The sequence below is a fragment of the Oncorhynchus kisutch genome, linkage group LG3, assembly GCF_002021735.2.
Source record: "Oncorhynchus kisutch isolate 150728-3 linkage group LG3, Okis_V2, whole genome shotgun sequence".
NCBI lineage: Eukaryota > Metazoa > Chordata > Actinopteri > Salmoniformes > Salmonidae > Oncorhynchus > Oncorhynchus kisutch.
The window spans coordinates 27596016-27620153 of record NC_034176.2 but is presented as its reverse complement, the minus strand read 5'-3'; the positions used below and the strand labels follow the sequence as shown (position 1 = coordinate 27620153).

General features: G+C 39.6%; 1 protein-coding gene across 1 annotated transcript; it reads right to left on the bottom strand.

Annotated features, from left to right (window-relative positions):
• Positions 1–5600: 5600 nt before the first annotated feature.
• LOC109879394 (early growth response protein 3) lies at positions 5601–16105 on the bottom strand. Its single transcript, XM_020471578.2, has 2 exons — positions 15636–16105; positions 5601–12303 (listed from the first exon to the last, which is right to left on the bottom strand). The coding sequence occupies exons 1-2, from the start codon at positions 15787–15789 to the stop codon at positions 11198–11200; spliced, it is 1260 nt and encodes a 419-aa protein (XP_020327167.1). The 5' UTR covers positions 15790–16105; the 3' UTR covers positions 5601–11197.
• Positions 16106–24138: the final 8033 nt, after the last annotated feature.

The following is a 24138-nucleotide window of genomic DNA, read 5'->3' as shown; positions in this document are numbered from 1 at the left end:
TGTTCCTGGGAAAGCACTAAGTCATTCACGTCGGACTTGTTAAATGGAAAAAAAGGATTCTGACAGTTTATGGTGAGTAATCTCAGTGCTGATTTTCAGAAGGTATTTTCAGCCATAAGAGGTGGAAGCGGCAACATTATGTACAAAATAACTTACAAACAACGCAAAGAAATGAACAAAAAAAAAACACATTTGGATAGGAACACGTAAATATCAGCCTTCTTCTCCGGCACATTATCTCAACCAGCTTCACCTGGAATGCTTTTCCAACAGTCTTGAAGGAGTTCACACATATGCTGAGCACTTGTTGGCTGCTTTTCCTTCATGAGGTAGTCACCTGGAATGCATTTCAATGAACAGGTGTGCCTTGTTAAATGTTAATTTTGTGGAATTTCTTTCTTTCTTAATGCGTTTGAGCCAATCAGTTTTGTTGTGACAAGGTAGGGGTGGTATACAGAAGATAGCCCTATTTGGTAGTCCATATTATGGCAAGAATAAGCAAAGAGAGACGAGACTCCATCAATACTTTAAGACATGAAGGTCAGTCAATTTCAAGAACTTTGCAAGTTTATTCGCGTGTAGTAGCAAAAAACATCAAGAGCTTTGATGAAACTGGCTCTCATGAGGACCGCCACAGGAAGGGAAGACCCAGTGTTACCTCTGCTATAGAGGATAAGTTCATTAGAGTTATCAGCCTCAGAAATTGCAGCCCAAAAAACAATGTGAAGCATTTAAAGGAACAATTATCTCAACATCAACTGTTTATCGGAGGCTGCGTGAATCAGGCCTTCATGGTTGAATTGCTGCAAGGACACCAATAAGATGAGACTTGCTTGGGCCAAGACAACACGAGCAATGGACATTAGACCGGTGGAAATCTGTCCCATCTGGTTTGCGCTTAGTGGGGCTACCATTTGTTTTATAACATGACAATGACCCAACACACCTCCAGCCTGTGTAAGGGCTACTTGACCAAGAAGGAGAGTGATGGAGTGCTGCATCAGATGACCTGGCCTCCACAATCACATGACCTCAGCTCAATTGAGATGGTTTGGGATGAGTTGGACTGCAAAGTGATTGAAAAGTAGCCAACAAGACTGTTGGAAAAGCATTCCATGTGAAACTGGTTGAGAGAATGCCAAGAGTGTGCAAAGCGGTCATCTATGCAAATTGGTGGCTTCATTGAAGAATCTAAAATATATTTTGATAAAAAAATGAATACATTCTTACTACATGATTCCATATATGTTATTTCATAGTTTTGATGTCTTCACTATTATTCTACAATGTAGAAAATAGTAAAAATAAAGAAACACTTGAATGAGTAGGTGTCCAAACTCTTGACCTATACAGTATATATATCAGTATGTAAGGGATAATCAATGAGGGGCCACAGTATGCGTTCTATTGAAAATAATGAACGACATGGAAGGTGCGTGTCATGACACCCTAGCTGAGTGGAACTATTATTTTCAGAGTTGATTATCCCTTTTATACCATGGCTATAATTTACCAGATTTGCTGGTAGAAATCCACTAAAGTAGCTAGCAAGTTTACTAGAGTGCTACAGTAGCTGCCATGGTAACCAAATAACTAAGACTTGCTAGTTTAGCTAACCAAACCGTCAGTCCTACCTTGCCATTATGAAAATCGAATTCAACAATGCCAACAAAAAAAAATCTATTCAACTTTTGCTTTCAAAAGCAGCTCAAAAATAGAAAATGTTAGAAGGAACTATAGGCATTGAATTCTCACATGCAAATATACAGTGCATTATTTAAGCAATAAGGCCAGAGGGGGTGTTGTAAATGGCCGATATACCCCGGCTGTTAGCATGACGCAATGCAGTGTGCCTGGATACAGCCCTTAGCCGTGGTATATTGGCTATATACCACAAACCCCCGAGGTGCCTTATTAAGTGATAATGCCAGAGAAGCCGGTGTTTGGAGGATATATTGGCACGGGTGTTGTTAGGCCCGAGACTAAGACCTCCAAACAACGGCTTCAAGGAGCTGATCACTCAGTAAGGCACCTCAGGGATTTGTGGTATATGGCTAATATACCATGGCTGGGTATCCCTTTCCTACGCATGCCTTTGCTATGCACTTCTCAGTAGGTGGTATTCAGACTTACCTTGTGCAGGTGCGTAACAGGCTTTGCATGCATGGTTTCCTTGCACGTGCTGAATACATTTAATTCAACCACTGAAAACCCTCTCAACAGATTTTCTCATGGAGTTTTCATTCAATAGGGTTTTCAGTACATTTATCTAAAGCCAAAAAGGTGTACCTTTTTCATTCGTATTTTCTTGACAGACTCACTAGAATTTAAGGAGAGAACGGTTCAGAATATCAAGGCTCAATGACAGAAAGCATGTAAATACTCATTCATCTCCTTTTCAGCACCAATTAATATATTTAAAAATACTCTGGTCTTGTATATTATTTAGGGTTAGGAAAGTATTTATGCCAAATACTTTTTAAAAATGGTTTTGGAGAGCCTTTATGCACAAAATATAATGGTGAATAAAAAATGCAGTTTGATTCATCCTGAAAGTTGCAATATTCAGTTGTTCAATACATGAAAAATTGGAAGATGAGAAAAGTGTACAATAGGGGTTGAACAGTAGTCCTATAAATCTACCCGAATAATCCTCACTAATCATGAAACTGTGATGACAACGCTCCAGTCATCGTGAACTGTGCGCCAGGCTCCAGGGTTTCATTAAGTGATAATGTCAGAGAAGCCGGTGTTTAGAGGATATATTGCCACTGGTGTTGTGCTTTGAAGGCATTATCACTTTTATACAACGGGTTACCAACATATTCAAATAATGATTGACATATTTCATTAAAAACATTATTTTGTTTAATTTATTCATACTATTTCATCCTTCCACAATATATAGTCCCAACACAAATCTAGGTTTGCTACCCAAGCTGGCTGGTCGTTTGTTCTATCGGTTCAGTTGCCAGAGACGCGACCCAGTCGTTCAGTCTTTTTGTTCTGTATCTATGGAAGAGACCCAGTTGTTCATTCTAAATGTTCCATTGCCATACTGGCTGGCAACGTTCATATCCCTTGCTTGCTAGCTAGCCAACTACGGACAATTTACAGTCATGTCAAACAGTGCAGCCAGAATAACAACAGTAGATGGTTTTTTCATTTGTTTAAGCTGTTTTCTAGTGACATTTATTTAGACATATCCATAACATAACAGTGAACTAATGAGGCGCGATTTCGCCTGGCATAGAAAATGTGTTTCTCGTCAGGGCACTGGTGTTCAGAGGAGCTAGCCAACAACACAGCTAACGCAATCACTTCAAACTGAAGCTGTAAAGACTGCAAACTAGCTGCACTTCGTTTCGTTTGACCTTTTTTCAATTGACATGTCCATAAAAATGATGCCAGCTGATTTAATGATTTCGACTGGCTGAGAAACGCTGCGTGTCTGTCTTGTCCCGACTCCCGACATGTTTGTTACTGTGGGACAGCTGGAGATCGAATTTGAATATTGAAACAATGCTGCAAATGTCGGAGATCCAGACAGCAAGGTTTATACAAATATCCGTTGTTGACAACTAAATGTTAGTCTAAAAGAAATATGAGATAATGTATAGATGCTTTTTATAGTAGAGTTCATGTTTATAAATTGTCTTGCTGGGCTGATGAGACAGTGGATTGCGCAGAGTAAATGGGCATTTTAAAGTCATTGACTTAGCCAGTGGTAACTTGTGGAATAGACATGTAATGTGGTTTTAACCAATCAGCATTCAGGATTAGACCCACCCGTTGTGTAATTGCTATTATAAACTGGTTACCAACATAATTAGAGCAGTGAAAATAGATGTTTTGTCATACCCTTTGTATACCACGGTTTTTCAGCCAATCAGCATTAAGGACTCGAACCACCCAGTTTATAAAGGGAAATAATGCATTCTCTAGAATGCCCTTTAAGCCAATCAGAAACAAGTATTCAACAACGCCATGGTATAAACATACAGTTGAAGTCGGAAGTTTACATACACTTAGGTTGTAGTCATTAAAACGTGTTTTTCAACCACTCCACACATTTCTTGTTAACAAACTATAGTTTTGGCAAGTCAGTTAGGACATCTACTTTGTGCATGACACAAGTAATTTTCCAACAATTGTTTACACACAGATTATTTAACTTATAATTCACTCTATCACAATTCCAGTTGGTCAGAAGTTTACATACACTAACTAAGTTGACTGTGCCTTTAAACAGTTTGGAAAATTACAGAAAATTATGTCATGGCTTTAGAAGCTTCTGCTAGGCTAATTGACATATTTTGAGTCAATTGGAGGTGTACCTGTAGATGTATTTCAAGGCCTACCTTCAAACTCAGTGCCTCTTTGCTTGACATCATGGGTCAATCAAAAGAAATCAGCCCAAGACCTCAGAAAAACAATTGTAAACCTCCACAAGTCTGGTTCATCCTTGGGAGCAATTTCCAAACGCCTGAAGGTACCACGTTCATCTGTACAAACAATAGTACGCAAGTATAAACATCATGGGACCACGCAGCCGTCAAACCGCTCAGGAAGGAGACACGTTCTGTCTCCTAGAGATTAACGTACTTTGGTGTGAAAAGTGCAAATCAATCCCAGAACAACAGCAAAGGACCTTGTGAAGATGCTGGAGGAAACAGGCAATATCCAATATCGACATAACCTGAAAGGCCGCTCAGCAAGGACGAAGCCACTGCTCCAAAACCACCATAAAAAAGTCAGACTACGGTTTGCAACTGCACATGGGGACAAAGTTCATACTTTTTGGAGAAATATCCTCTGATCTGATGAAACAAAAATAGAACTGTTTGGCCATAATGACCATCGTTATGTTTGGAGGAAAAAGGGGGAGGCTTGCAAGCCCGAAGAACACCATCCCAACCGTGAAGCACGGGGGTGGCGGCATCATGTTGTGGGGGTGCTTTGCTGCAGAGGTGACTGATGCACTTGATGACATCATGAGGATGGAAAATTATGTGGATAAATTGAAGCAAATGGGTCTTCCAAATGGACAATGACCCCAAGCATACTTACAAAGTTGTGGCAAAATGGCTTAAGGACAACAAAGTCAAGGTATTGGAGTGGCCATCACAAAGCCCTGACCTCAATCCCATAGAACATTTGTGGGCAGAACTGAAAAAGCGTGTGCAAGCAAGGAGGCCTACAAACCTGACTGAGTTACACCAGCTCTGTCAGGAGGAATAGGCCAAAATTCACCCAACTTATTGTGGGAAGCTTGTGGAAGGCTACCCGAAATGCTTTACCCAAGTTAAACAATTTAAAGGCAATGCTGCCAAATACTAATTGAGTGTATGTAAACTTCTGACCCACTGGGAATGTGATGAAAGAAATAAAAGCTGAAATAAATCATTCTCTCTACTATTATTCTGACGTCTCACATTCATAAAATAAAGTGGTGATCCTAACTGACCTAAGACAGGGCATTTTTTACTTGGAATAAATGTCAGGAATTGTGATAAACTGAGTTTAAAAGTATTTGGGTAAGGTGTATATAAATTTCCGACTTCAACGGTATATATAATCGTGCAAATGGTACACACACACATTTTCATTTTCTTTATTCAAGTACTTTACATAGAAATAACAAAAACAATTGCGTTACAACAAACTGAAGTGCCAAGTTAACAATGAGGGGAGTACATCTCCCCACCACAAATGGATAATACATTTCATTACAATATTCAAAATTTATATTAGGACCTTATTATAAGGTAATAGAAAAACATGAAGTAAGACAATCCACAACATTTTCAACAAGACTTCTTGTTTTCTTAAAAAAAAAGAAAAATCCCAGTGTGTTTTCCAAAATGTCCATATTTGTAGCTCCGCAGTTTGTCTGTCCCCTTTTACTTAAGTTTAATATTTTTGTTGTAATCATTATTTTCATGCATAATAAAATAATTTAGCACCACCTTTAGAACCTGAAGGTGGCTCTAAACATGGTTGGAACATTTTCGTGCACATGCAAACAAGAAGATATAATGAAAAGAAAACACAGGAGATAACAAAGAAACATTTCCCTAAAACATTTCAGTGCCATCTACCAAAGATGAACCTACACTAGTATGGACCACCTTGAAAATGTCTGGTACCATCCTCAAAATTAGCATTTAGGATAGAAATCTATCATAATTTTTTTTAAATTGAATTTTTGGGTTATTATTATGAGATGAGCTGCCAGTCATTTATCCTGGTACAAAAGTGGTCATGGAGGTTTTGTGTGGAATGTTTACTTTCAGTCTTTTATGACCTTGCACAAAGGCAGCTTTACAGGGAGTAAATTAATGAGTAAACACAGACATCAGCACAGGGACGCCTTGAGCTGTAAGCTGACTGAGGTCACATTTACATTTTGTTACTTTTGTGGAGTTCTCATCGCATATTGTTCCTAATCACCCAACCTTGCATCCCAATTTGGCCCAAACATGGCTGTTAAGGTTGGCTCGAGTCCAGGACTGAGCAGAGAACTATCAGGATGAGGAGGAGAAGATATGAAGGGAGATCTCTTATTTAAATCTCTTACACACTTAATGTATCCTCTAAAATCATTCCAGTTCAAGACAAATAGGAAAACAGTCTTGATAGTACTGTGTTCTGATCAAATGGGACAAAGAAAGCACTATTGAATCATGATTCATGAGGACAGTTTTTGATTTCAGACCTTGTTACAGTGATTTTATATTTAACAGTAATGTGAAATAAAAATGTACAATTGTTAAATGTAATATAGACCATGCTTTTACACTGAACTTTGCATTAGTCAGAAATATGACAGATGACAACATCCCCTTGTAATTACGTCTTTGGGTGACAGATGGAAATAATGTTGGCGTATTCTCCTCTCTTCCGAGCAAAACTTCAACTCTTCTCACCGAGAGCTAGATAAACACAGTATTCTTTAAAACCAAACCTCATTCACCATAAACTTAACATTTGAACCCCCACATACGAGCATCAAATGCACAGGGCTGCCATATGATCTCTGAAAACTGTCTTTGTCTTTGTTATTCTACTCTTACTACAAGGCTTTGTTGCTGAACCATGTTGGCTGAATGAAAAGGTACAGAATAAGTCTGAGGATATTTAGCTCATTATCGATGTGCCCTTAAAAATGAAGTCATGTTGGTCCCATGTTTCATGAGCTGAAATAAAAGATCCCAGAAATGTTCCATAAGCACAAAAATATATATTTTTTCCAATTTTGTGCACAAATTTGTTTACATCCCTATTACTGAGCATTTCTCCTGTGCCAAGATAACCCATCCACCTGACAGGTGTGGTATATCAAAAAACTGATGGAACAGCATGATCATTACACAGGTGTACCTTGTGCTGGGGACAATAAAAGGCCACTCTAAAATGTGCAGTTTTGTCACACAACACAATACCACAGATTTCTCAAGTTTTGAGGGAGCATGCAATTGGCATGCTGACTGCAGAAATGTCCATTAGAGCTGTTGCCAGGGCATTGCATGTTCATTTCTCTACCATAAGCCGCCTCCAACGTCATTTTAGAGAATTTATCAGTATGTCCAACCGGCCTCGCAACCGCAGACCACGTGTACCACACTAGCCCAGGACCGCCACATCCAGCTTCTTCACTTGCGGGATCATCTGAAACCAGCCACCCGGACAGCTGATGAAACAGAGGAGCATTTATTTCTGTAATAAAGCCCTTTTGTGGGGGAAAACTCATTCTGATTGTCTGGGCCTGGCTCCTAAGTGAGTGAGCCTATGTCCTCCTAGGCCCACCCTTGGCTGCACCCCTGCCCAGTCATGTAAAATCCACAGATTCGGGCCTAATGAATTTATTTCAATTGGCTGATTTCCTTATATGAACTGTAACTCAGTAAAATTGTTGCACATTGCATTTATATATTTGTTCAGTATAGATTGTATTTGCCTTTTCCACCTGTGAGCCAATCCCATCTCAGCTGTTGAGAATTTCATCCCTTCAATTAACCAGAGAAGTTAAGATGGATACACTTGCTTATACACACACTTTTAACATTAAAGGCCATAACTGAATATTCCAAGCCATACATACAGTTTTCTACACTTCACTTAGCTTAAGGCAAATCCCACTTCAAATGATAAATGTTTTGAATCAATACAGACCAGAGTTATTTGAGTATCATTATAGATGGACTGTAATCATCTACATTCCCCTTCTATATTGTTTATTTTTTCACTTACTACTATTCACTTGCTAACTAATCATGATCAGTGAACTATCCTTTTTAAAATCCTGCCATTCATCAAACTAGCTCAAGCAAAGTCCCGGAAATATTAATAATTGGCAACAGGAATACAACTGTCCTAAAATGCACTTCAGAAAGCAATTGATTTAAATAATAAGTGAGATGATATTGTATGTGTGAACTCACCAAGTCTGTCAGACAATGCAAGGGGTCTGTTCATTTACCCATTTACAGTAGATGAACTGGAGAAAGACACTTTGGGGCCAAATTAATTGGAAAATAAGTGGACACTTGCCAGGAAGCCTATCAATGAAAACCAGTTTGCACAGGAAAGAGGAAATGTGGCCTTGGAAGCACATTGGAGAATGCTGTAATTTAGTGAGCAACGCATTTATAAATCCTTGTTTTTGACCTTTGTTGAAATGTTCAATCAAGATTTGTGAAAGTTTTTGCTATCAGGCACAGCTGCTATGACAATAAGTAATCCATATCAAACCCACAGAGAACACATTCGACTGTGGTGCATTAATTATCGCACACAGGGCCAGATGGGAGAGGAGGGGTAAAATAACTGCCCTTTCAGGGGAATCAGAGAAACGCCAAGACCAAAGCTGACTAGAGCATTGAGCACAGTGAAGACAACAATCAAATGTAGTGGATAAATTCCCAAACAGTTTGGATTTACATCCCTCAAATGATTTTGTAGTACATTATTACCTATACATTGTTATCATTAATGAAATTATAAGATTATATGATTTGACTTATTTGACTACTTGTTTAATGATTTTATATATTTGACACACATGAGTGCATTTTTTAAATCAGTGTGACCCAAGATTATTGTAAGAAATGTATTTATCTGAATCTAAAGTAATTCAAGTAGCGTAGCCTTCAGTCAATGCCAGACTTGCCACTTGTAAGACTGTATATTGCATACTGATATTGCCTTACTGATCTAAAAATCCATGTGGATAGTGAAAAATGTTGCATACTGTGTACTAGGCTTCTTTTTTTCAATATATTTGTCTGAACTTTGGAATCCATACATTACAGGCTTGTTTGCAATTGAAATACAAAGATTTTTGTTCAGATTTTTGTTTATTTAGTTTAAGAACACATTTAGTGTTTCCTCAAACCACTTTCTGCTAAGAACCCTATAGTAGGTACAAATAATATTAGATCGTTTTGAAATGGAAGATAATGAACCCCATTTGGCACTGTCAATGCTCAAGTCTTGTGCAATGACTTGTGTTCACTAAACTTTCTGCATTATCATTACTTTACAAGAAGCATTTTAAGACCCCTTCTGCACAAGCATTCAGTCAATAAGAAATGTGTGTATGTATACATTTGTTTTTATATATTGTACTTCTACATACAAATGCACAATTTAATACTGAAGTATATGGTGCCTTTGACAGTCTGAGTATAAAAGTTGAAGTACCTGTATATATCTCTCACTATACAAAAAATAATAACCATTTTAAATTCAGGATCTCTCAAAATAGCAGGTGTAAACATGGCAATACCATGTATATTGTATTTCTTAAAGATGTTGCTCATTGTAACAATATGCAAAACATTTTATTTTACAATATCTCTAATTACATGAATATAACTGGCAGGTCTCTCAGTGAATGCACAGATAAAAGGCCCTCTTCATCTCTGCTGTTATTCAGAAATGTTGACTTGTAGTATAGATGCAGGTATTTCAATGTTTCAGTCTTATTCTCTGCGCTCTTAGCATTTCACTTCAAGTTTGGTCGAGTGTGTCTTTAAATACACATATAAATGTGACCAAGGGGAACCCTTGGAAGATAGACGGTAATATATATATATATTTTTAAGAAACATAAGCACTAAACTTAAAATATAGATTTTTGTTTTATCTTGGGTATCTTGATAAGCTTTCTGTCATGGATTTGTGTAATTTGTAGTGAATATGTTACATTCTTCATCAGTTCATGAAGATTTAACATTAATGTTGCAATCCATTTTATTTAGTGTGCATCAGACGACAATAGATTACCACCAAAGACTGGTCCATTGAACACAGGATCGGGTTTGGATGGACAACCAATATTCATGTGGGTTTTTTTTATGCTGATGTTTTTGAGTTTATAGCAAAAGAATTTTGACCAACTGAGTTGTAACTGTGATACTTATAATTGCTCAAATTATAATAAAATAACAAGTTTTAGTATTTTGGGGCTAATGTTAACAATCTGCCTTAAATCAATGTCAGAAACATAGTTTATGTATTTGTAATGTTTGGTTAATCCCAGGCACAATTAAGAAAACAAACTTAGCAGTATTATCCCAAAACGTTTGGCACATTCTTTTGAGAAACAATAATAATAATAAAAAATATGTGTAAAAAAGTATTTTACAACAAAAAGACAAGGCAATGGAAAGTGCAGCAAATAAGGTATCAACAACAGTACACAAATACAAATACAACCAATTGCACTTTTAAACAACCAGATGAAATAAATGCATACATCCCAAACATAGCTCACCTTATTCTACGCCCAGTTGTAATTCAATCTAAACTCAAATCATAATTTTTTTGAATCCCATCACATCCAAGATTTTTGGTGAATTTCTCAGAAAACACAATACATGATAAAGTATGACTTCAGAAACTTGAATTTCATTATCAAAGATATACCATGTCCTCTTGGACAGCCGGTGCCATGATGCCCCTCTGCTTGCAAACATTCACACAGTTGCTGTCTCTCCCGTCTATGTCCTCTTCTTCCCATACTCTTACAAGATAACATCTCCAAATAGAGGAGGGAAATATTACATGGAAATAAAAATGTAAAGAGATGGAGTGTAAGAGAAAAAAAGAGAGAAAGAGTCACCTATTTGTCTCATTGTGGATAGGATCCCTCCCTCCCCAGTCTTATGTTAGGGCATGGTGATGGTCCATCCTAAGCACAGGTAGTGACAGTCATGATGTTGCCACTGCTAGGCCCCCCACTGCCACCACAGGAATTGGGGGGTGAACTGTGGCTGCCAGCCGCTCCACTCCCCTTGTCGGCCGGCTTCTTGTCCTTCTGCTTGAGGTGAACTTTGGCATGTCTCTTGCGCTCATCACTCCGGGCAAACTTGCGTCCACAGAATTCACAGGAGAAGGGCTTCTCGCCCGTGTGCGTACGGATGTGGGTAGTCAGGTGGTCGCTTCGGCTGAAGGAGCGCATGCATATGCGGCACTGGAAGGGTTTGTGACCCGTGTGGATGCGGAGGTGGCGTGTCAGTTCATCTGAACGGGAGAAGCGTCTGTCACAGTTTTCTGCTGGGCAGGCATGTGGCCGCTCATGCACAGGGGTTTTGCTGGGCCGGTTTGGGTACTTCCGTGGTCGGATTGGTTTGAGTGTTAGTGTCTGTGGTGGCTGGTGGTGCTGAGGAGCATGCTGCTGCCCACCCATGAAACCTGGATGAATCTGCTTGTCTTTGAATGCGCGAATAGTCTCTAGTGGTGTGATTGGTGGGGGGTTGACACGAATGGGGTCCATGGACTGGAAAGGCTTGTGCTCCATCATGCCAACCTCACCCTGATGATGGAAGAGGTTATAGTCTGGGATCATAGAGAAAAGGCTCCCATCCATGGAGGGCTTGGAGGTGGTGTGGTAGTCATTGCTGGGGTAGCCGAGGGTAGTGCTGGTAGCAGGACTGTGGTGGAAGGAGACCTGATCCTGGTACAGCTCGCTGCAGGTGGAATAAGCAGGCAGTGGCGGACCATAGACCTGCTCCATATCTGAGGACTGGCCGCCCATGCTGGCTCCAGAGGACGATGTCTGTGTGGTGATAGTGCCAGGCGACGGGGAGACGCCCAAGATCCCAGCACTTACTAAACTAATGATATTGTTGTCTGAACACCAGCCAGAGCCCCCCATTCCACCCGACGGAGGAGTATCGAAGGCAAACTTCCCCAAATAGGTGACCGGCTGCCCGCTGCGGCTGGACTGGAAGCTAGAGCCGTACTGGATCTCTGAATTTCCCTTATCACTTCCCATCCCCAGATCCATGATATTATCTGGATGAAAGGGAAACAAATTGAAGTAGTGTCAATGAGTAGTTCACCCAGTTGCTATAACATGTTAGAAACCTGTTAGAAAAAAAACATATGTGAAAGTGTGCAGTACTACTAGTACAGAAAAGTTTGAGTCTAGAAGCTACTAGACTATGATAAATATGAACCTGCTTGATATTTCAGTCAGAGTCCTCGATTAGTCTGAAATTCAGCTTCTCTGCATATCTCTGCAAATAGTCTGCCAAGAAGAAATCTTAAAACAAAGCAGTCCAATCCAGTTCATTAGGAAAAAGTGAGCGGTGGTGTCAGACCTGCAAGTTTATCCACTGACTTGTGCATCTGAGACAATGTTCTCTCTCTCAGATCCCACAAGCTCTCATAAATCAAGACCTAAACACCCCCCTTTGATCCAGTCATTGTATGTCCCACAGGAGGACAGCCACAGTGAATGGCAAGATCTGATTCCCTCTCAACAGGGCGTAAGCCAGACACCACTGCCAGCACTCTCACAGATACATGTATGTCCACTGTACTGTAGCTGCATGGGTTTTAGCAGAACATGAAATCTACAAAAAATGAGCAAATCGAACTGTAAAGTGTACTTCCTACTCAGATCACTTGGTCAGCTACAGTGTACGCACATTCGGCCATAGAAATGCACATTTGGTCTTCTAGCTAAATGTTATGTTCACAGTAACTTTCTTGTTTCTTTCACTATTGTCAGGCTACTATAGCACTAGTAAAAAACACACTATCTTAGGTATATGTGGCAGCATTACAATTATTACATGTCATATCAGACACCTGCAATGAAAATATCCAAATGAATACAGTTCTGAGATGGCACAGTTGCGTGCAGAGATTTTAACATGTTTTGTGCAGACATTTTGAAAGAATTCATACATCATCAGACAGCCTATATCAGCCCATCATTCAAGTTGCAATAAATTATACACAGGGGTGCTTATATATTCAGTCCCAGTAATTACTGTCTGTTTACCAGAATTTGGCTAAGGGCAAAGCATGATGAAACAAACAAAACAAAAACTACATATGTTTCACACATCTATTGAACACATGATGTAAATTTAAAAAACTTTTGGCATATGTTTTAATTATTCTGGAGGTGAAGTTGAAGAAAACAAGCCTAAAAATAGCAAATGCTTAGGTGTGTATGTTTTAGACATTAGGCTATATGAATACAAGGCAGCCATTATATCTTGCTGTAATCTTCCTCAATATTTTGACTTTAACATTTAAGCAGTGTCACAGATATTGCTCTCAAGTGAGTTGGTGTTATTGCTTTGGTGGTGAATATTGTGAGAGAACACCACTTGCACACGGGACCTAACACCTGACTCTAGAGGTATCAAATAGGTACTTCAAAGTGTTGCTCATCATAGTCAATAGTCATCAGAAACATATGTGATTTAAATGAGAATATGTAGTCAGATATTATATGTAATAAACATGTCACATTATAATTTATTGATGACTACCTGGTAAACACCTGGCTAACCTAATTGTGAGACATGTAAAGGGTTTCCATCTCTTTCATGACCTTTGTCAGAAATGTATTGATTAGTTATAAAAAGCATGCTGTTATCTCTGGAGTATCGAGAGGTGACACTTATATCAGAGCAAGTATAATTTTAAGGGATTGGCAAAACACTACTGTACTAAGTCACGGGGATGTGTAATGATAGAATATAGCTATATCCATATTATAATTAGAAGTGGTTGGTGCTGTGTTTTCAGACGTTTGAAAGGTTGTTTACCATTTCTAATTATTAATCTACATTTACTTGGCAAATTAATAGGCCTTAACATATTGACAAATAACACATGTCCATAGATATTCGATTATCAATATAGATCATATGAGGACAATTTTAACCATACATTGATGAACCTCTAAAGAGTAATGACACTTCAGTTGGCTTTATACTTCTGTATAGTGAAATAATTAGACTACTTTACTGTACAATATTTAATTATTAAAGATTGTATAGGCCTTTATCTTTATCTCTTTATCTTTATCTTTATCTTTATCTAACAACTCCAACAACAATTATTTAATGCCAAATATATTAATTTCAGTAGGCTACTATACAATTGTCATTCCTTACCTATTGATGTCCAAGAGGTCCAATTGAAATGTGCTACAGCTGTATATAGCCCACTGTCGGTTGTACATTTGAATAAAATCTGTTGGTGTGTCGGGAGCATATTGATCTGAAAACATGTATGTACTGCTATTGCTATCCAGGATCGTTTCAATGATTATATAAAAGTGATTCTTCTAAACTTCAATTTGAAATTTACAAACCCTTGCATTCAATTTAAACAGAATAAATTATAATTGTATGACACACATCTCTAAAAATGAAAGTTGTTGTCATCTGGAGACTTGCATTCAAGTGAGAGCAAACAAATAAATTATCTTCATAGATTTGTAGCTATATGTAGCCTAATCGTCGTAAAGCCTACAGTCTACTCGTTAGGCTATAGGCATGGGCAAGTTTGAAACGTCGGTCAAACTCCCACTTTAAAGTGAATGGCCACGCCACTCATAGTCCAATCCAAAAATAATCTCTAAATTGTCAATAAATAAACAAACAGTGTTGAATTAATTAATGTAATGTTAGCTAGAAATAATGAATGTCTTATGCACAGGCAATGTGTGCAGTGTTGTTTTGGTTACAGTGGCACATTTATTTATAGCCTATCAACACAACTGTGGCATTATCATGGTACAATTTAAGTAAACAAAAAATATGTAGGCCTATCCACATTAATTTATGTTTTTGTTTTGGTGATTACATTTTAATCTATGAATTTTCGCAAATTTGTACGTTTTACTTTCACTTTAAAGACATGCCAATCATTTTGGGTAAGCTTTCACCAGGGCAGATAAATTAATGTTAGGCCTATTTGCATTACTGTTTGACCTTACTTGCAAATTTAAGGTCGTGAAAGTGTGACAGTAGCCAGGGAAACTCATAGGCTTGGACATTGTTACGCATATTTCTGGCATAAAAGCTTGCCTCTTATAATATGGTTAACAGTTACAGCACTTGTTTTACATGTAATCGAAATAATAGTAGCCAACCAATGTGAAAAATGCTTTAAAAAACAAAGTATTCAATCGAGATCGATCATGTGCGTAACAGCCCGAAGCGCAAACAGGTGCCTGGATGATGGTCGTGGCGCGCGCTCCAAGACAACTGTTGCGGTGCCTGCATGATCTCCACAGCTGAGACGCGCTGTAGTTACAACAGAGCCTGGATAGAACATAATCCAATCACATCCCAAATAAAGTAAACTATGCTTACCTGTATTCATTTGCGAGTAGTGGTTTATAGAATCCGTATTGGTGAAAATGTTCATAGACGTCGGAATGTCCTCTTCTGGGTAAAGACTGTCAGGAATCGTGTTTATTAAACTGCTCATGGTAAGAGGGAGCTTGTCCGCCAGTTTCCCTGTCATAGCAGTTATTTAGTCTGACATAAATGGCAACGTGCAGGTATCCGAATAGAAAAATACACAGTAGATGATGATCTATAAGTGTTAGAGAGTGGATAAAAAAAGATCCTAGATGTTGTATCCAAGTTCCCTTCAGAGACAGCGTTGATAGATCTCTCCTTTGAGATATAGTAGAGCTTAACTGTCACAGGCAATTGTTATTAATATAGTTACAATGAGACCTGTCATTACCTTCTTGTTTGCATGTTGTGTGTTTTAAAGTCTGTGAATCAATGAAACGGTGGTGGTGGTTTCACAAGAGTAGCGCTGCTCTGTATAGCTCGGATAGGGAACTCCAGCGCTTGCTGGTATTAAATAGGGGGACGGAACATTTATGTGACGTAGATGACCATTTATGGATACACAAAGCCAGACCGCACACAACACGTCACCAATGGAAGCACCTCATAGTGGAACATTATGCTGCATTCATAATCTAGGGGGAATGTGGTATTTACCATATATGACTAGGAAAAAACACTTGAAACACCTCCAACTAGTAGGCCTATTAGGAACTCGTTTATCATCCGTGACCTCCGACGTTTCCCACATGGTGAACTCTGACATAACCCACAAAGGAAATGACCGCGACAACAGCATTTTTGGCAGTTAAATGCGACTAAAAAATATTTATAAATAAGCAATCTATTAGTCCGGTTTTTGAACACAATTTGTGTGCGAGCATGATAGCTGTAGCCTATTTTTATTTATGGTTGACGCAGCTGGATTGCCATTAGCTAATCAGCGTTTCTCAACGAGTTCAAAGCACGTGAATGCATCGAACTCGTATTTTATACTTGAAACTGGAAATTACCGCTTTCCCACTTGGTTAAAAACACAGCATTATAGTCCGTTGCAGGAAGACATGTTGAAGCGAAGGATGAGCTGTGTGGAGCGAAGCCTGTGTTGGGTCTGCTTATGAGGCGGATCATGATTTCTTCATTGTTCAGTCGGCTACTTTGCTACCTGTTGACGAATTCACATTAATATAAAATGTTTGATATGAGGTATTGCATTCGTCTTGTCCTCGAGAACATATTTCACCTTTATCCTTTGTCATATTAGAACACACAACTGGACTACGCGTTAGAATCATGCTAGTCAAAATGACGTTGGAATCATCATTCATGTGTGAATGATCGCAACTATTCCTTCTGAGATAAAAAGTTAAATATTCCGGCCTTTACCCACTCAACCACTTGAATCCATACACAATACTGATGCCAGAGACAACTGTGCGTAAAAGTATGGAGAGGGCATGTCAGCTCTTCACTTGAAACCTGGAAATGTTTTAGCGTGATTTAAGTCATGAATAAAATGTATGTAGGGTGTTATACACATGTATTTCATTATTACACATGATAGTAAAATTAAAATAATGGCTTTATAGCCTACAATATCAGTATGGAGGCAAATAAAGATTTTAGGGATGTACAATACAATTCAGACTTTTAATTATAGTGGGCTCAATGTCCCCAACGTGTGTGTCTCTTGTCTTAATGTTGCACCACACTGGCTTCTTGACGTTGATCTGTATACAGTACATCAGTCCTGCTTGAGCTTGTCCTCCCTTTATAAAAAATAAAAAAAAACATCTGAGAAATTTCATCCATATACTGTGCATGGTGACACATCGTTTGCCCAACATAACGCACAGGGGTTTGATTGTCCTTCTACTCATTAAAACCCCTTTCATGCAACAACAGTGGTTTACAAATACAGTAATTGTCAGAGTTAATAGCGTGTAAATATTGAAGCGCTCAGTGAATCCACAGGCTTGCTCTGACTTTGAGAGCCAAGTTGCCGCTAAAGTGGAAACTCCAAATAAGGCATTGATCCGGCACCGCCCCATGTCTGTATTTGGTTAGTAAAGTTCCGGTTAAGCCACTGGTAGGTGGAAAATAGATCGGAACCCACAGACATTAAAGGAACCACAGACGACAAAACGTCATGGGTCATAATTCACCAATTTGAGGAACCTGAAAGACGAAATGTTGTGTTTCTTACCTAATTAATATACAATCACTTGTTTGTTTTACTTGATAGAACTGTTTGAAAATGTCCATATGACAGTGTGGGCTTAGTAGGCTTGTGAATTCACCTCTATAGGACACTGACTACTATTGGGCTATTACTAAGATACTACAAGCTACTGCCGCTATAATGATAACAATAACAATAGTATGGCCAGACAAACATAACTGGCCACTGCTCTATGGCAACATATTCAAATCCTTATTTTCATATTCAAATCATTCTAAACTCAATAATGCTGAGTGGTGTGTGTGTATATATAATCAAATTAGTTTGAAAAATGAAAATGTGGTGGACATTTCTGAGCTTGATTATTTAAGCACGGGAGATTAAACAGTCTTGTATTAGCTCACAGACAGTCCTAATAAACTGAACATAGAGTGTGTGGGTGAAAGTCTGAATCATGCTCAGTGTGTTAGTAAAAATCCCCTAACAGAATGCACAGGGAAGACCTGTGTCCCATCCCTCTACAGGCTATGTGGAACAGTCAGTGAGTAGGTGAGCCATGGGGTGACAAATTGTCATCTGTGGATTATTTTTAGTGTCCTCACTGCACTATAAATACAGTCAGATCAGGGATATTAAGAGTTATCTGAGTTATCTGGATTACATTTTCTCTAGGGGAGCCTAGTGGTTAGAGTGTTGGGCCAGTAACCGAAAGGTTGCTGGATTGAATCCCTGAGCTAACAAGGTAAAAATCTGTCGTTCTGCTCCTGAATAAGGCAGTTAACCCACTGTTCCCCGGCCGTCATTGTAAATAAGAATTTGTTCTTAACTGACTTGCCTAGTTAAATAAATAAAAATATATATGTTTCATTGAAGCAAGCAACACTGAACCCTGCATGAGAGCACCAGCTGTTCCAGGACGACTGTATGATCACGTTCGCCATAGCTGATTACCAGGACAGATTACCAGGACACATACTCAGAGCATGCGTGGACCAGCTGGCAAGTGTCTTCCCTGACATTTTCAACCTCTCCCTGACCTACATGTTTCAAGCCGACCACCATAGTCCCTGTGCCCAAGAATGACCAAGGTAACCTGTCTAAATTACTATCGCCCCTTAGCACTCACAGAGGTAGTCATGAAATGCTTTGAAAAGCTGGTCATGGCTCATATCAACACCATCATCCAATAAGAGCATCTTCACTGGCTGCATCCTGCTTGGTATGGAAAGTGTTTGGCATCTGACCACAAGGTACTGGGCCGTAGGCACTACCCTCTGTAGTGCATCACTGGACCCAAGCTCCCTACCATCCAGGACCTCTATACAAGGCGGTGTCAGGGGAAGGCCTTACAAATTGTCAAAAACTCCAGACACCCAAGTCATTGACTGTTCTTTCTGCTACCACACGGCAAGCGCTACAGGTGCGCAAAGTCTGGGACAAAAAGGCTCCTTAAGAGCTATTGCCCCCAAGCCATAAGACTGCTGAACATTTAATTAAATGGCTACCCGGACAATTTGCATTGACCCTTGTTTTATTTTTTTATTTTTTACTGACATTCATGCACTGGCTCTATGCACACTCACTGGACTCTTCACACACACTCACACATACTGTGGACACACTTTCACACTCTTCACATATGCTGCTGCTAATCTGTTTGATATCTATCCTGATTGCCTAGTCACATTTATCCCTACCTACATGTACATATTACCTCAAATACCTCAACTACCTTGTACCCCTGCACATTGACTCGGTACTGGTACTCCTTGTATATAGCCTCGTTATTGTTGTTATATTGTGTTACTATTTCTGTAACGATGTGCGCTGAGAGTCGGGAAGGAAGTAAAGGGAGTGAGTGTTTTAATAAATATACGGAACATAATACAACACAAGAAACTCAAACAGCACACAGACATGAAACAGAAACAATGACACCTAGGGAAGGAACCAAAAGGAGTGACATATATATATAGGGCAGGTAATCAAGGAGGTGAAGGAGTCCAGGTGACTGTCATAATGCGCTGATGTGCGTAAAGATGGTGACAGGTGTGCGCCATAACGAGCAGCCTGGTGACCTAAAGGCCGGAGAGGGACCACACGAGACAATTTCTTTAAAAAAAAAAAAGTTTGCCAATCTTGTGTTACTTTTAACTCTGCATTGTTTGGAAAGTACTCGTAAGTAAGCATTCACGATAAAGTATTCACCTGTTGTATTCGGTGCATGTGACAAATACAATTGGATTTCCTTTGATTTTTATTATTTTTATTCATTATTATATATTTCACCTTTTATTTAACCAGGTAGGCCAGTTGAGAACAAGTTCTCCTTTACAACTGCGACCTTAACTCCAAACAAGAAGTCTGAGTCTGAAAATAAATGTGAAAGGAAATAAAAGTGTTTTTAAACCAGATGTGAATGGGAATATATGTTATTTGACTCCCTCAGCTGATAGGTTATAGCCCTTTAGCAGAGGCCCACAAAGATGTATGTGTCTAGTAGTACAGGTGAAAAGCAGTGTCAAAGCAGTGTCATTACACCTCCCTCTAGTAAATGGCCAACGGTTATTTTACGGATGCAAACCAGTGAGGGAATTCCCTTTGAACTAGAACACCATGAGGACCAGACCCCCCCCCCCCCCCCCTTCTGGGGAAGCCTTTATATGTGGTGGAGAGAGGAAACTGGGCCAGCTGGAATATGATAGCTACCTGTTGTATTTCCTAGACGTCCAGGTACATGAGGAGTCACAGTGCGGGAAGCAGCATGCATGGTGGTAGCAATGCGTTACATCACCTGGACCAGAGCTCCCTGTCTGGTTTGCATATAGGGATTCCGTGGAAGCACCAGCTTATCCCAGTTAATTTTAATACTGTGTGGAAATATACAAAGGCACTATGGATATATAATCAAATTAGTTGACTTTTTTTCCATCTTCAGAGGGACCAATTCAAATGTCTGTTCCTCATTCTTGTATCCAATGAACAGTAGCCTACTTATTCCTTACAGTAGGACAAATATGATTTATACAAGTATAAAGTATAAAGTATAAAACAGCAAAAAAAGTTTCCCAACACCAATATTTATTTTACCATATGGGTTCTAAAAACTGAATTTATACATTGTTTTGCTAGCTAAGATTGCTCATATTGCTAAAATAATATGTTTTTCATACATTGGTATCATCAATACAAAACTATGAATCAACATTTCAATCATAGGGCCTAATCTAATTTCGAAGTCCATGGTGAGGATAAGAAAATGGACGGCTAGATTAGACGCAAGAACCTCCTTGTGCATAATATATGAGGACAAAGGCTATGCATTTATTGTAAACTTTCATTACTCATAGTTATGATCAGTAACCACAGCATGCAGTCTAAGCGCTGTTGAAAATGCCTTGCCTTGAAATACACACACCTACGGCCCCAGGGCTTCTGTGATGAGTCAAAAATAATATTCTTCCCACATTGACAAGAAAGTAGGAGCGAGTGTCACATAGCAAATTTGTGTTTTTGACTACCTGATAAAAAATATTTTTGACTCCTATAAATGGCCGGTGACGCAACTGGTGCAAGCGTCAAAATCATGCTGGTCAAATTTACATTAGAATCATCATTCATACATAACGCTGCTTTTGCCAAATCATCTCAATTATTCCTTCTGAGATAAAAAAGTAAAATATTCGGGCCTTTACCTACCCAACCAGTTGAATCCATACACAATACTGACGCTGGAGACAACTGTGCGTAAAGGTCTGGAGACGGCATGTCAGCTCTTCTCTTGAAATCTGGAAATGTTTCAGCGTGATTTAAGTCATGAATACTATTTTGACATCTTAAATGTATGTAGGGTGTTATACACATGTATTGTATCATTACACATGATGGTAAAATTAAAATAATGGCTTTATAGCCTACAATATCAGTATGGAGGCAAATAAAGATTTTAGGGATGTACAATACAATTCAGACTTTTGATTATATTGGGCTCAATGTCCCCAACGTGTGTGTCTCTTGTCTTAATGTTGCACCACACTGGCTTCTTGACGTTGACCTGTATACAGTACAGCAGTCCTGCTTGAACTGATCCCCCCTTTATTTAAAAATAAAGTCTGAGAAATGTCATCCATACACTGTGCATGATGACACATAGTTTGCCCAACATAACGCACAGGGGTTTGATTGTCCTTCTACTCTTCAAAACCCCTTTCATGCAACAACATTCACTTACAAAGACAGTAATTGTCAGAGTTAATCGCATGTCAATATTGCAAGCTCTCCGTGAATCCACAGGCTTGCTCTGACTTTGAGAGCCAAGTTAGCCGCTAAAGTGGAAACTCCAAATAATGCACACACCTATGGCCCCAGGGTTTCTGTGATGAGTTTAAAATAATATTTTTCCCACATAGCAACAATGTATATTCATGTTTTTGACTACATGATAATAATATTTTTGACTTATCACCGAAATGGCCAGTGACAGCATGTAGGCTACAGTATGTGTCACTGTAAATTCCTCCCACTTTCTGACTGAACATGAGTCGGAAGATGTCCAGGTTGATAGCACAAACCATCCATCTGAGGAGAGACAGACAAAAGCCTCTGCTGCTCTTCTCATAGTTAAATGGGGCTGGAGGGCTGGGCCAGCCTGCTAAGGGGAGATGTCAGTGTGTACAGTTGACTGTTGACATGAATGAAACCGAGGGCACAGCATCTCACCACTCCTCCTAAGTAATAAAGTAGCCTAATGAACTACAGTACAATCCAAAATGAAGAATATTTTGCAGGTCTCACACTACCAAAAGAAGAGAGAAAGTGAGACTCATTCAAATCATTATGCATATTAGATCACTTGCTACGGTTAGGCATATGAATTCATTATACAAATTCCTTTTAATTAACAGTTTGAATAAATTAAGGAGTTATTAAATGCTTTTCCAATATTATCCAGGCATCTGAGAGCTTGTTATTTTGTTGAAAATGCAATATATTGCACATCTTGATTCTGAACTACAGCTGTCACTTTTTCTTAATCATAATATCTTAACCCTCCTGATAATTGGAGTTGAATAAACATATTTGTTGGCATACAGTGAAGCTGAGTGTCAGAATCCAGGTGTTAGTTGTGAGCTGATGGTGGTAATTCTTTTTTTTTAAAGGAATGGCTGTTCCTTGTAATCAGACTGTACACTATACTGGACTAGACTGGTAATATAATGGTTAGAAGTTAGAACTCTGTGCATGGAATCTTTAACCTATGACCTGTGTGAATTACACTGCTCAAAAAAATAAAGGGAACACTTAAACAAAACAATGTAACTCCAAGTCAATCACACTTCTGTGAAATCAAACTGTCCACTTAGGAAGCAACACTGATTGACGATACATTTCACATGCTGCTGTGCAAATGGAATAGACAACAGGTGGAAATGATAGGCAATTAGCAAGACACCCCCAATAAAGGAGTGGTTCTGCAGGTGGTGACTACAGACCACTTCTCAGTTCCTATGCTTCCTGGCTGATGTTTTGGTCACTTTTGAATGCTGCCGGTACTTTCACTCTAGTGGTAGCATGAGACGGAGTCTACAACCCACACAAGTGGCTCAGGTAGTGCAGCTCATCCAGGATGGCTCATCAATGCGAGCTGTGGCAAGAAGGTTTGCTGTGTCTGTCAGCGTAGTGTCCAGAGCATGGAGGTGCTACCAGGAGACAGGCCAGTACATCAGGAGACGTGGAGGAGGCCGTAGGAGGGCAACAACCCAGCAGCAGGACCGCTACCTCCGCCTTTGTGCAAAGAGGAGCCGGAGGAGCACTGCCAGAGCCCTGCAAAATGACCTCCAGCAGGCCACAAATGTGTCTGCTCAAACGGTCAGAAACAGACTCCATGAGGGTGGTATGAGGCCCCGACGTCCACAGGTGGGGGTTGTGCTTACAGCCCAACACCGTGCAGGACGTTTGGCATTTGCCAGAGAACACCAAGATTGGCAAATTCGCCACTGGCGCCCTGTGCTATTCACAGATGAAAGCAGGTTCACACTGAGCACATGTGACAGACGTGACAGTCTGGAGACGCCGTGGAGAACGTTCTGCTGCCTGCAAAATCCTCCAGCATGACCGGTTTGGCGGGGGGTCAGTCATGGTGTGGGGTGGCATTTCTTTGGGGGGCCGCACAGCCCTCCATGTGCTCGCCAGAGGTAGCCTGACTGCCATTAGGTACCGAGATGAGATCCTCAGACCCCTTGTGAGACCATATGCTGGTGCGGTTGGCCCTGGGTTCCTCCTAAGACAATGCTAGACCTCATGTGGCTGGAGTGTGTCAGCAGTTCCTGC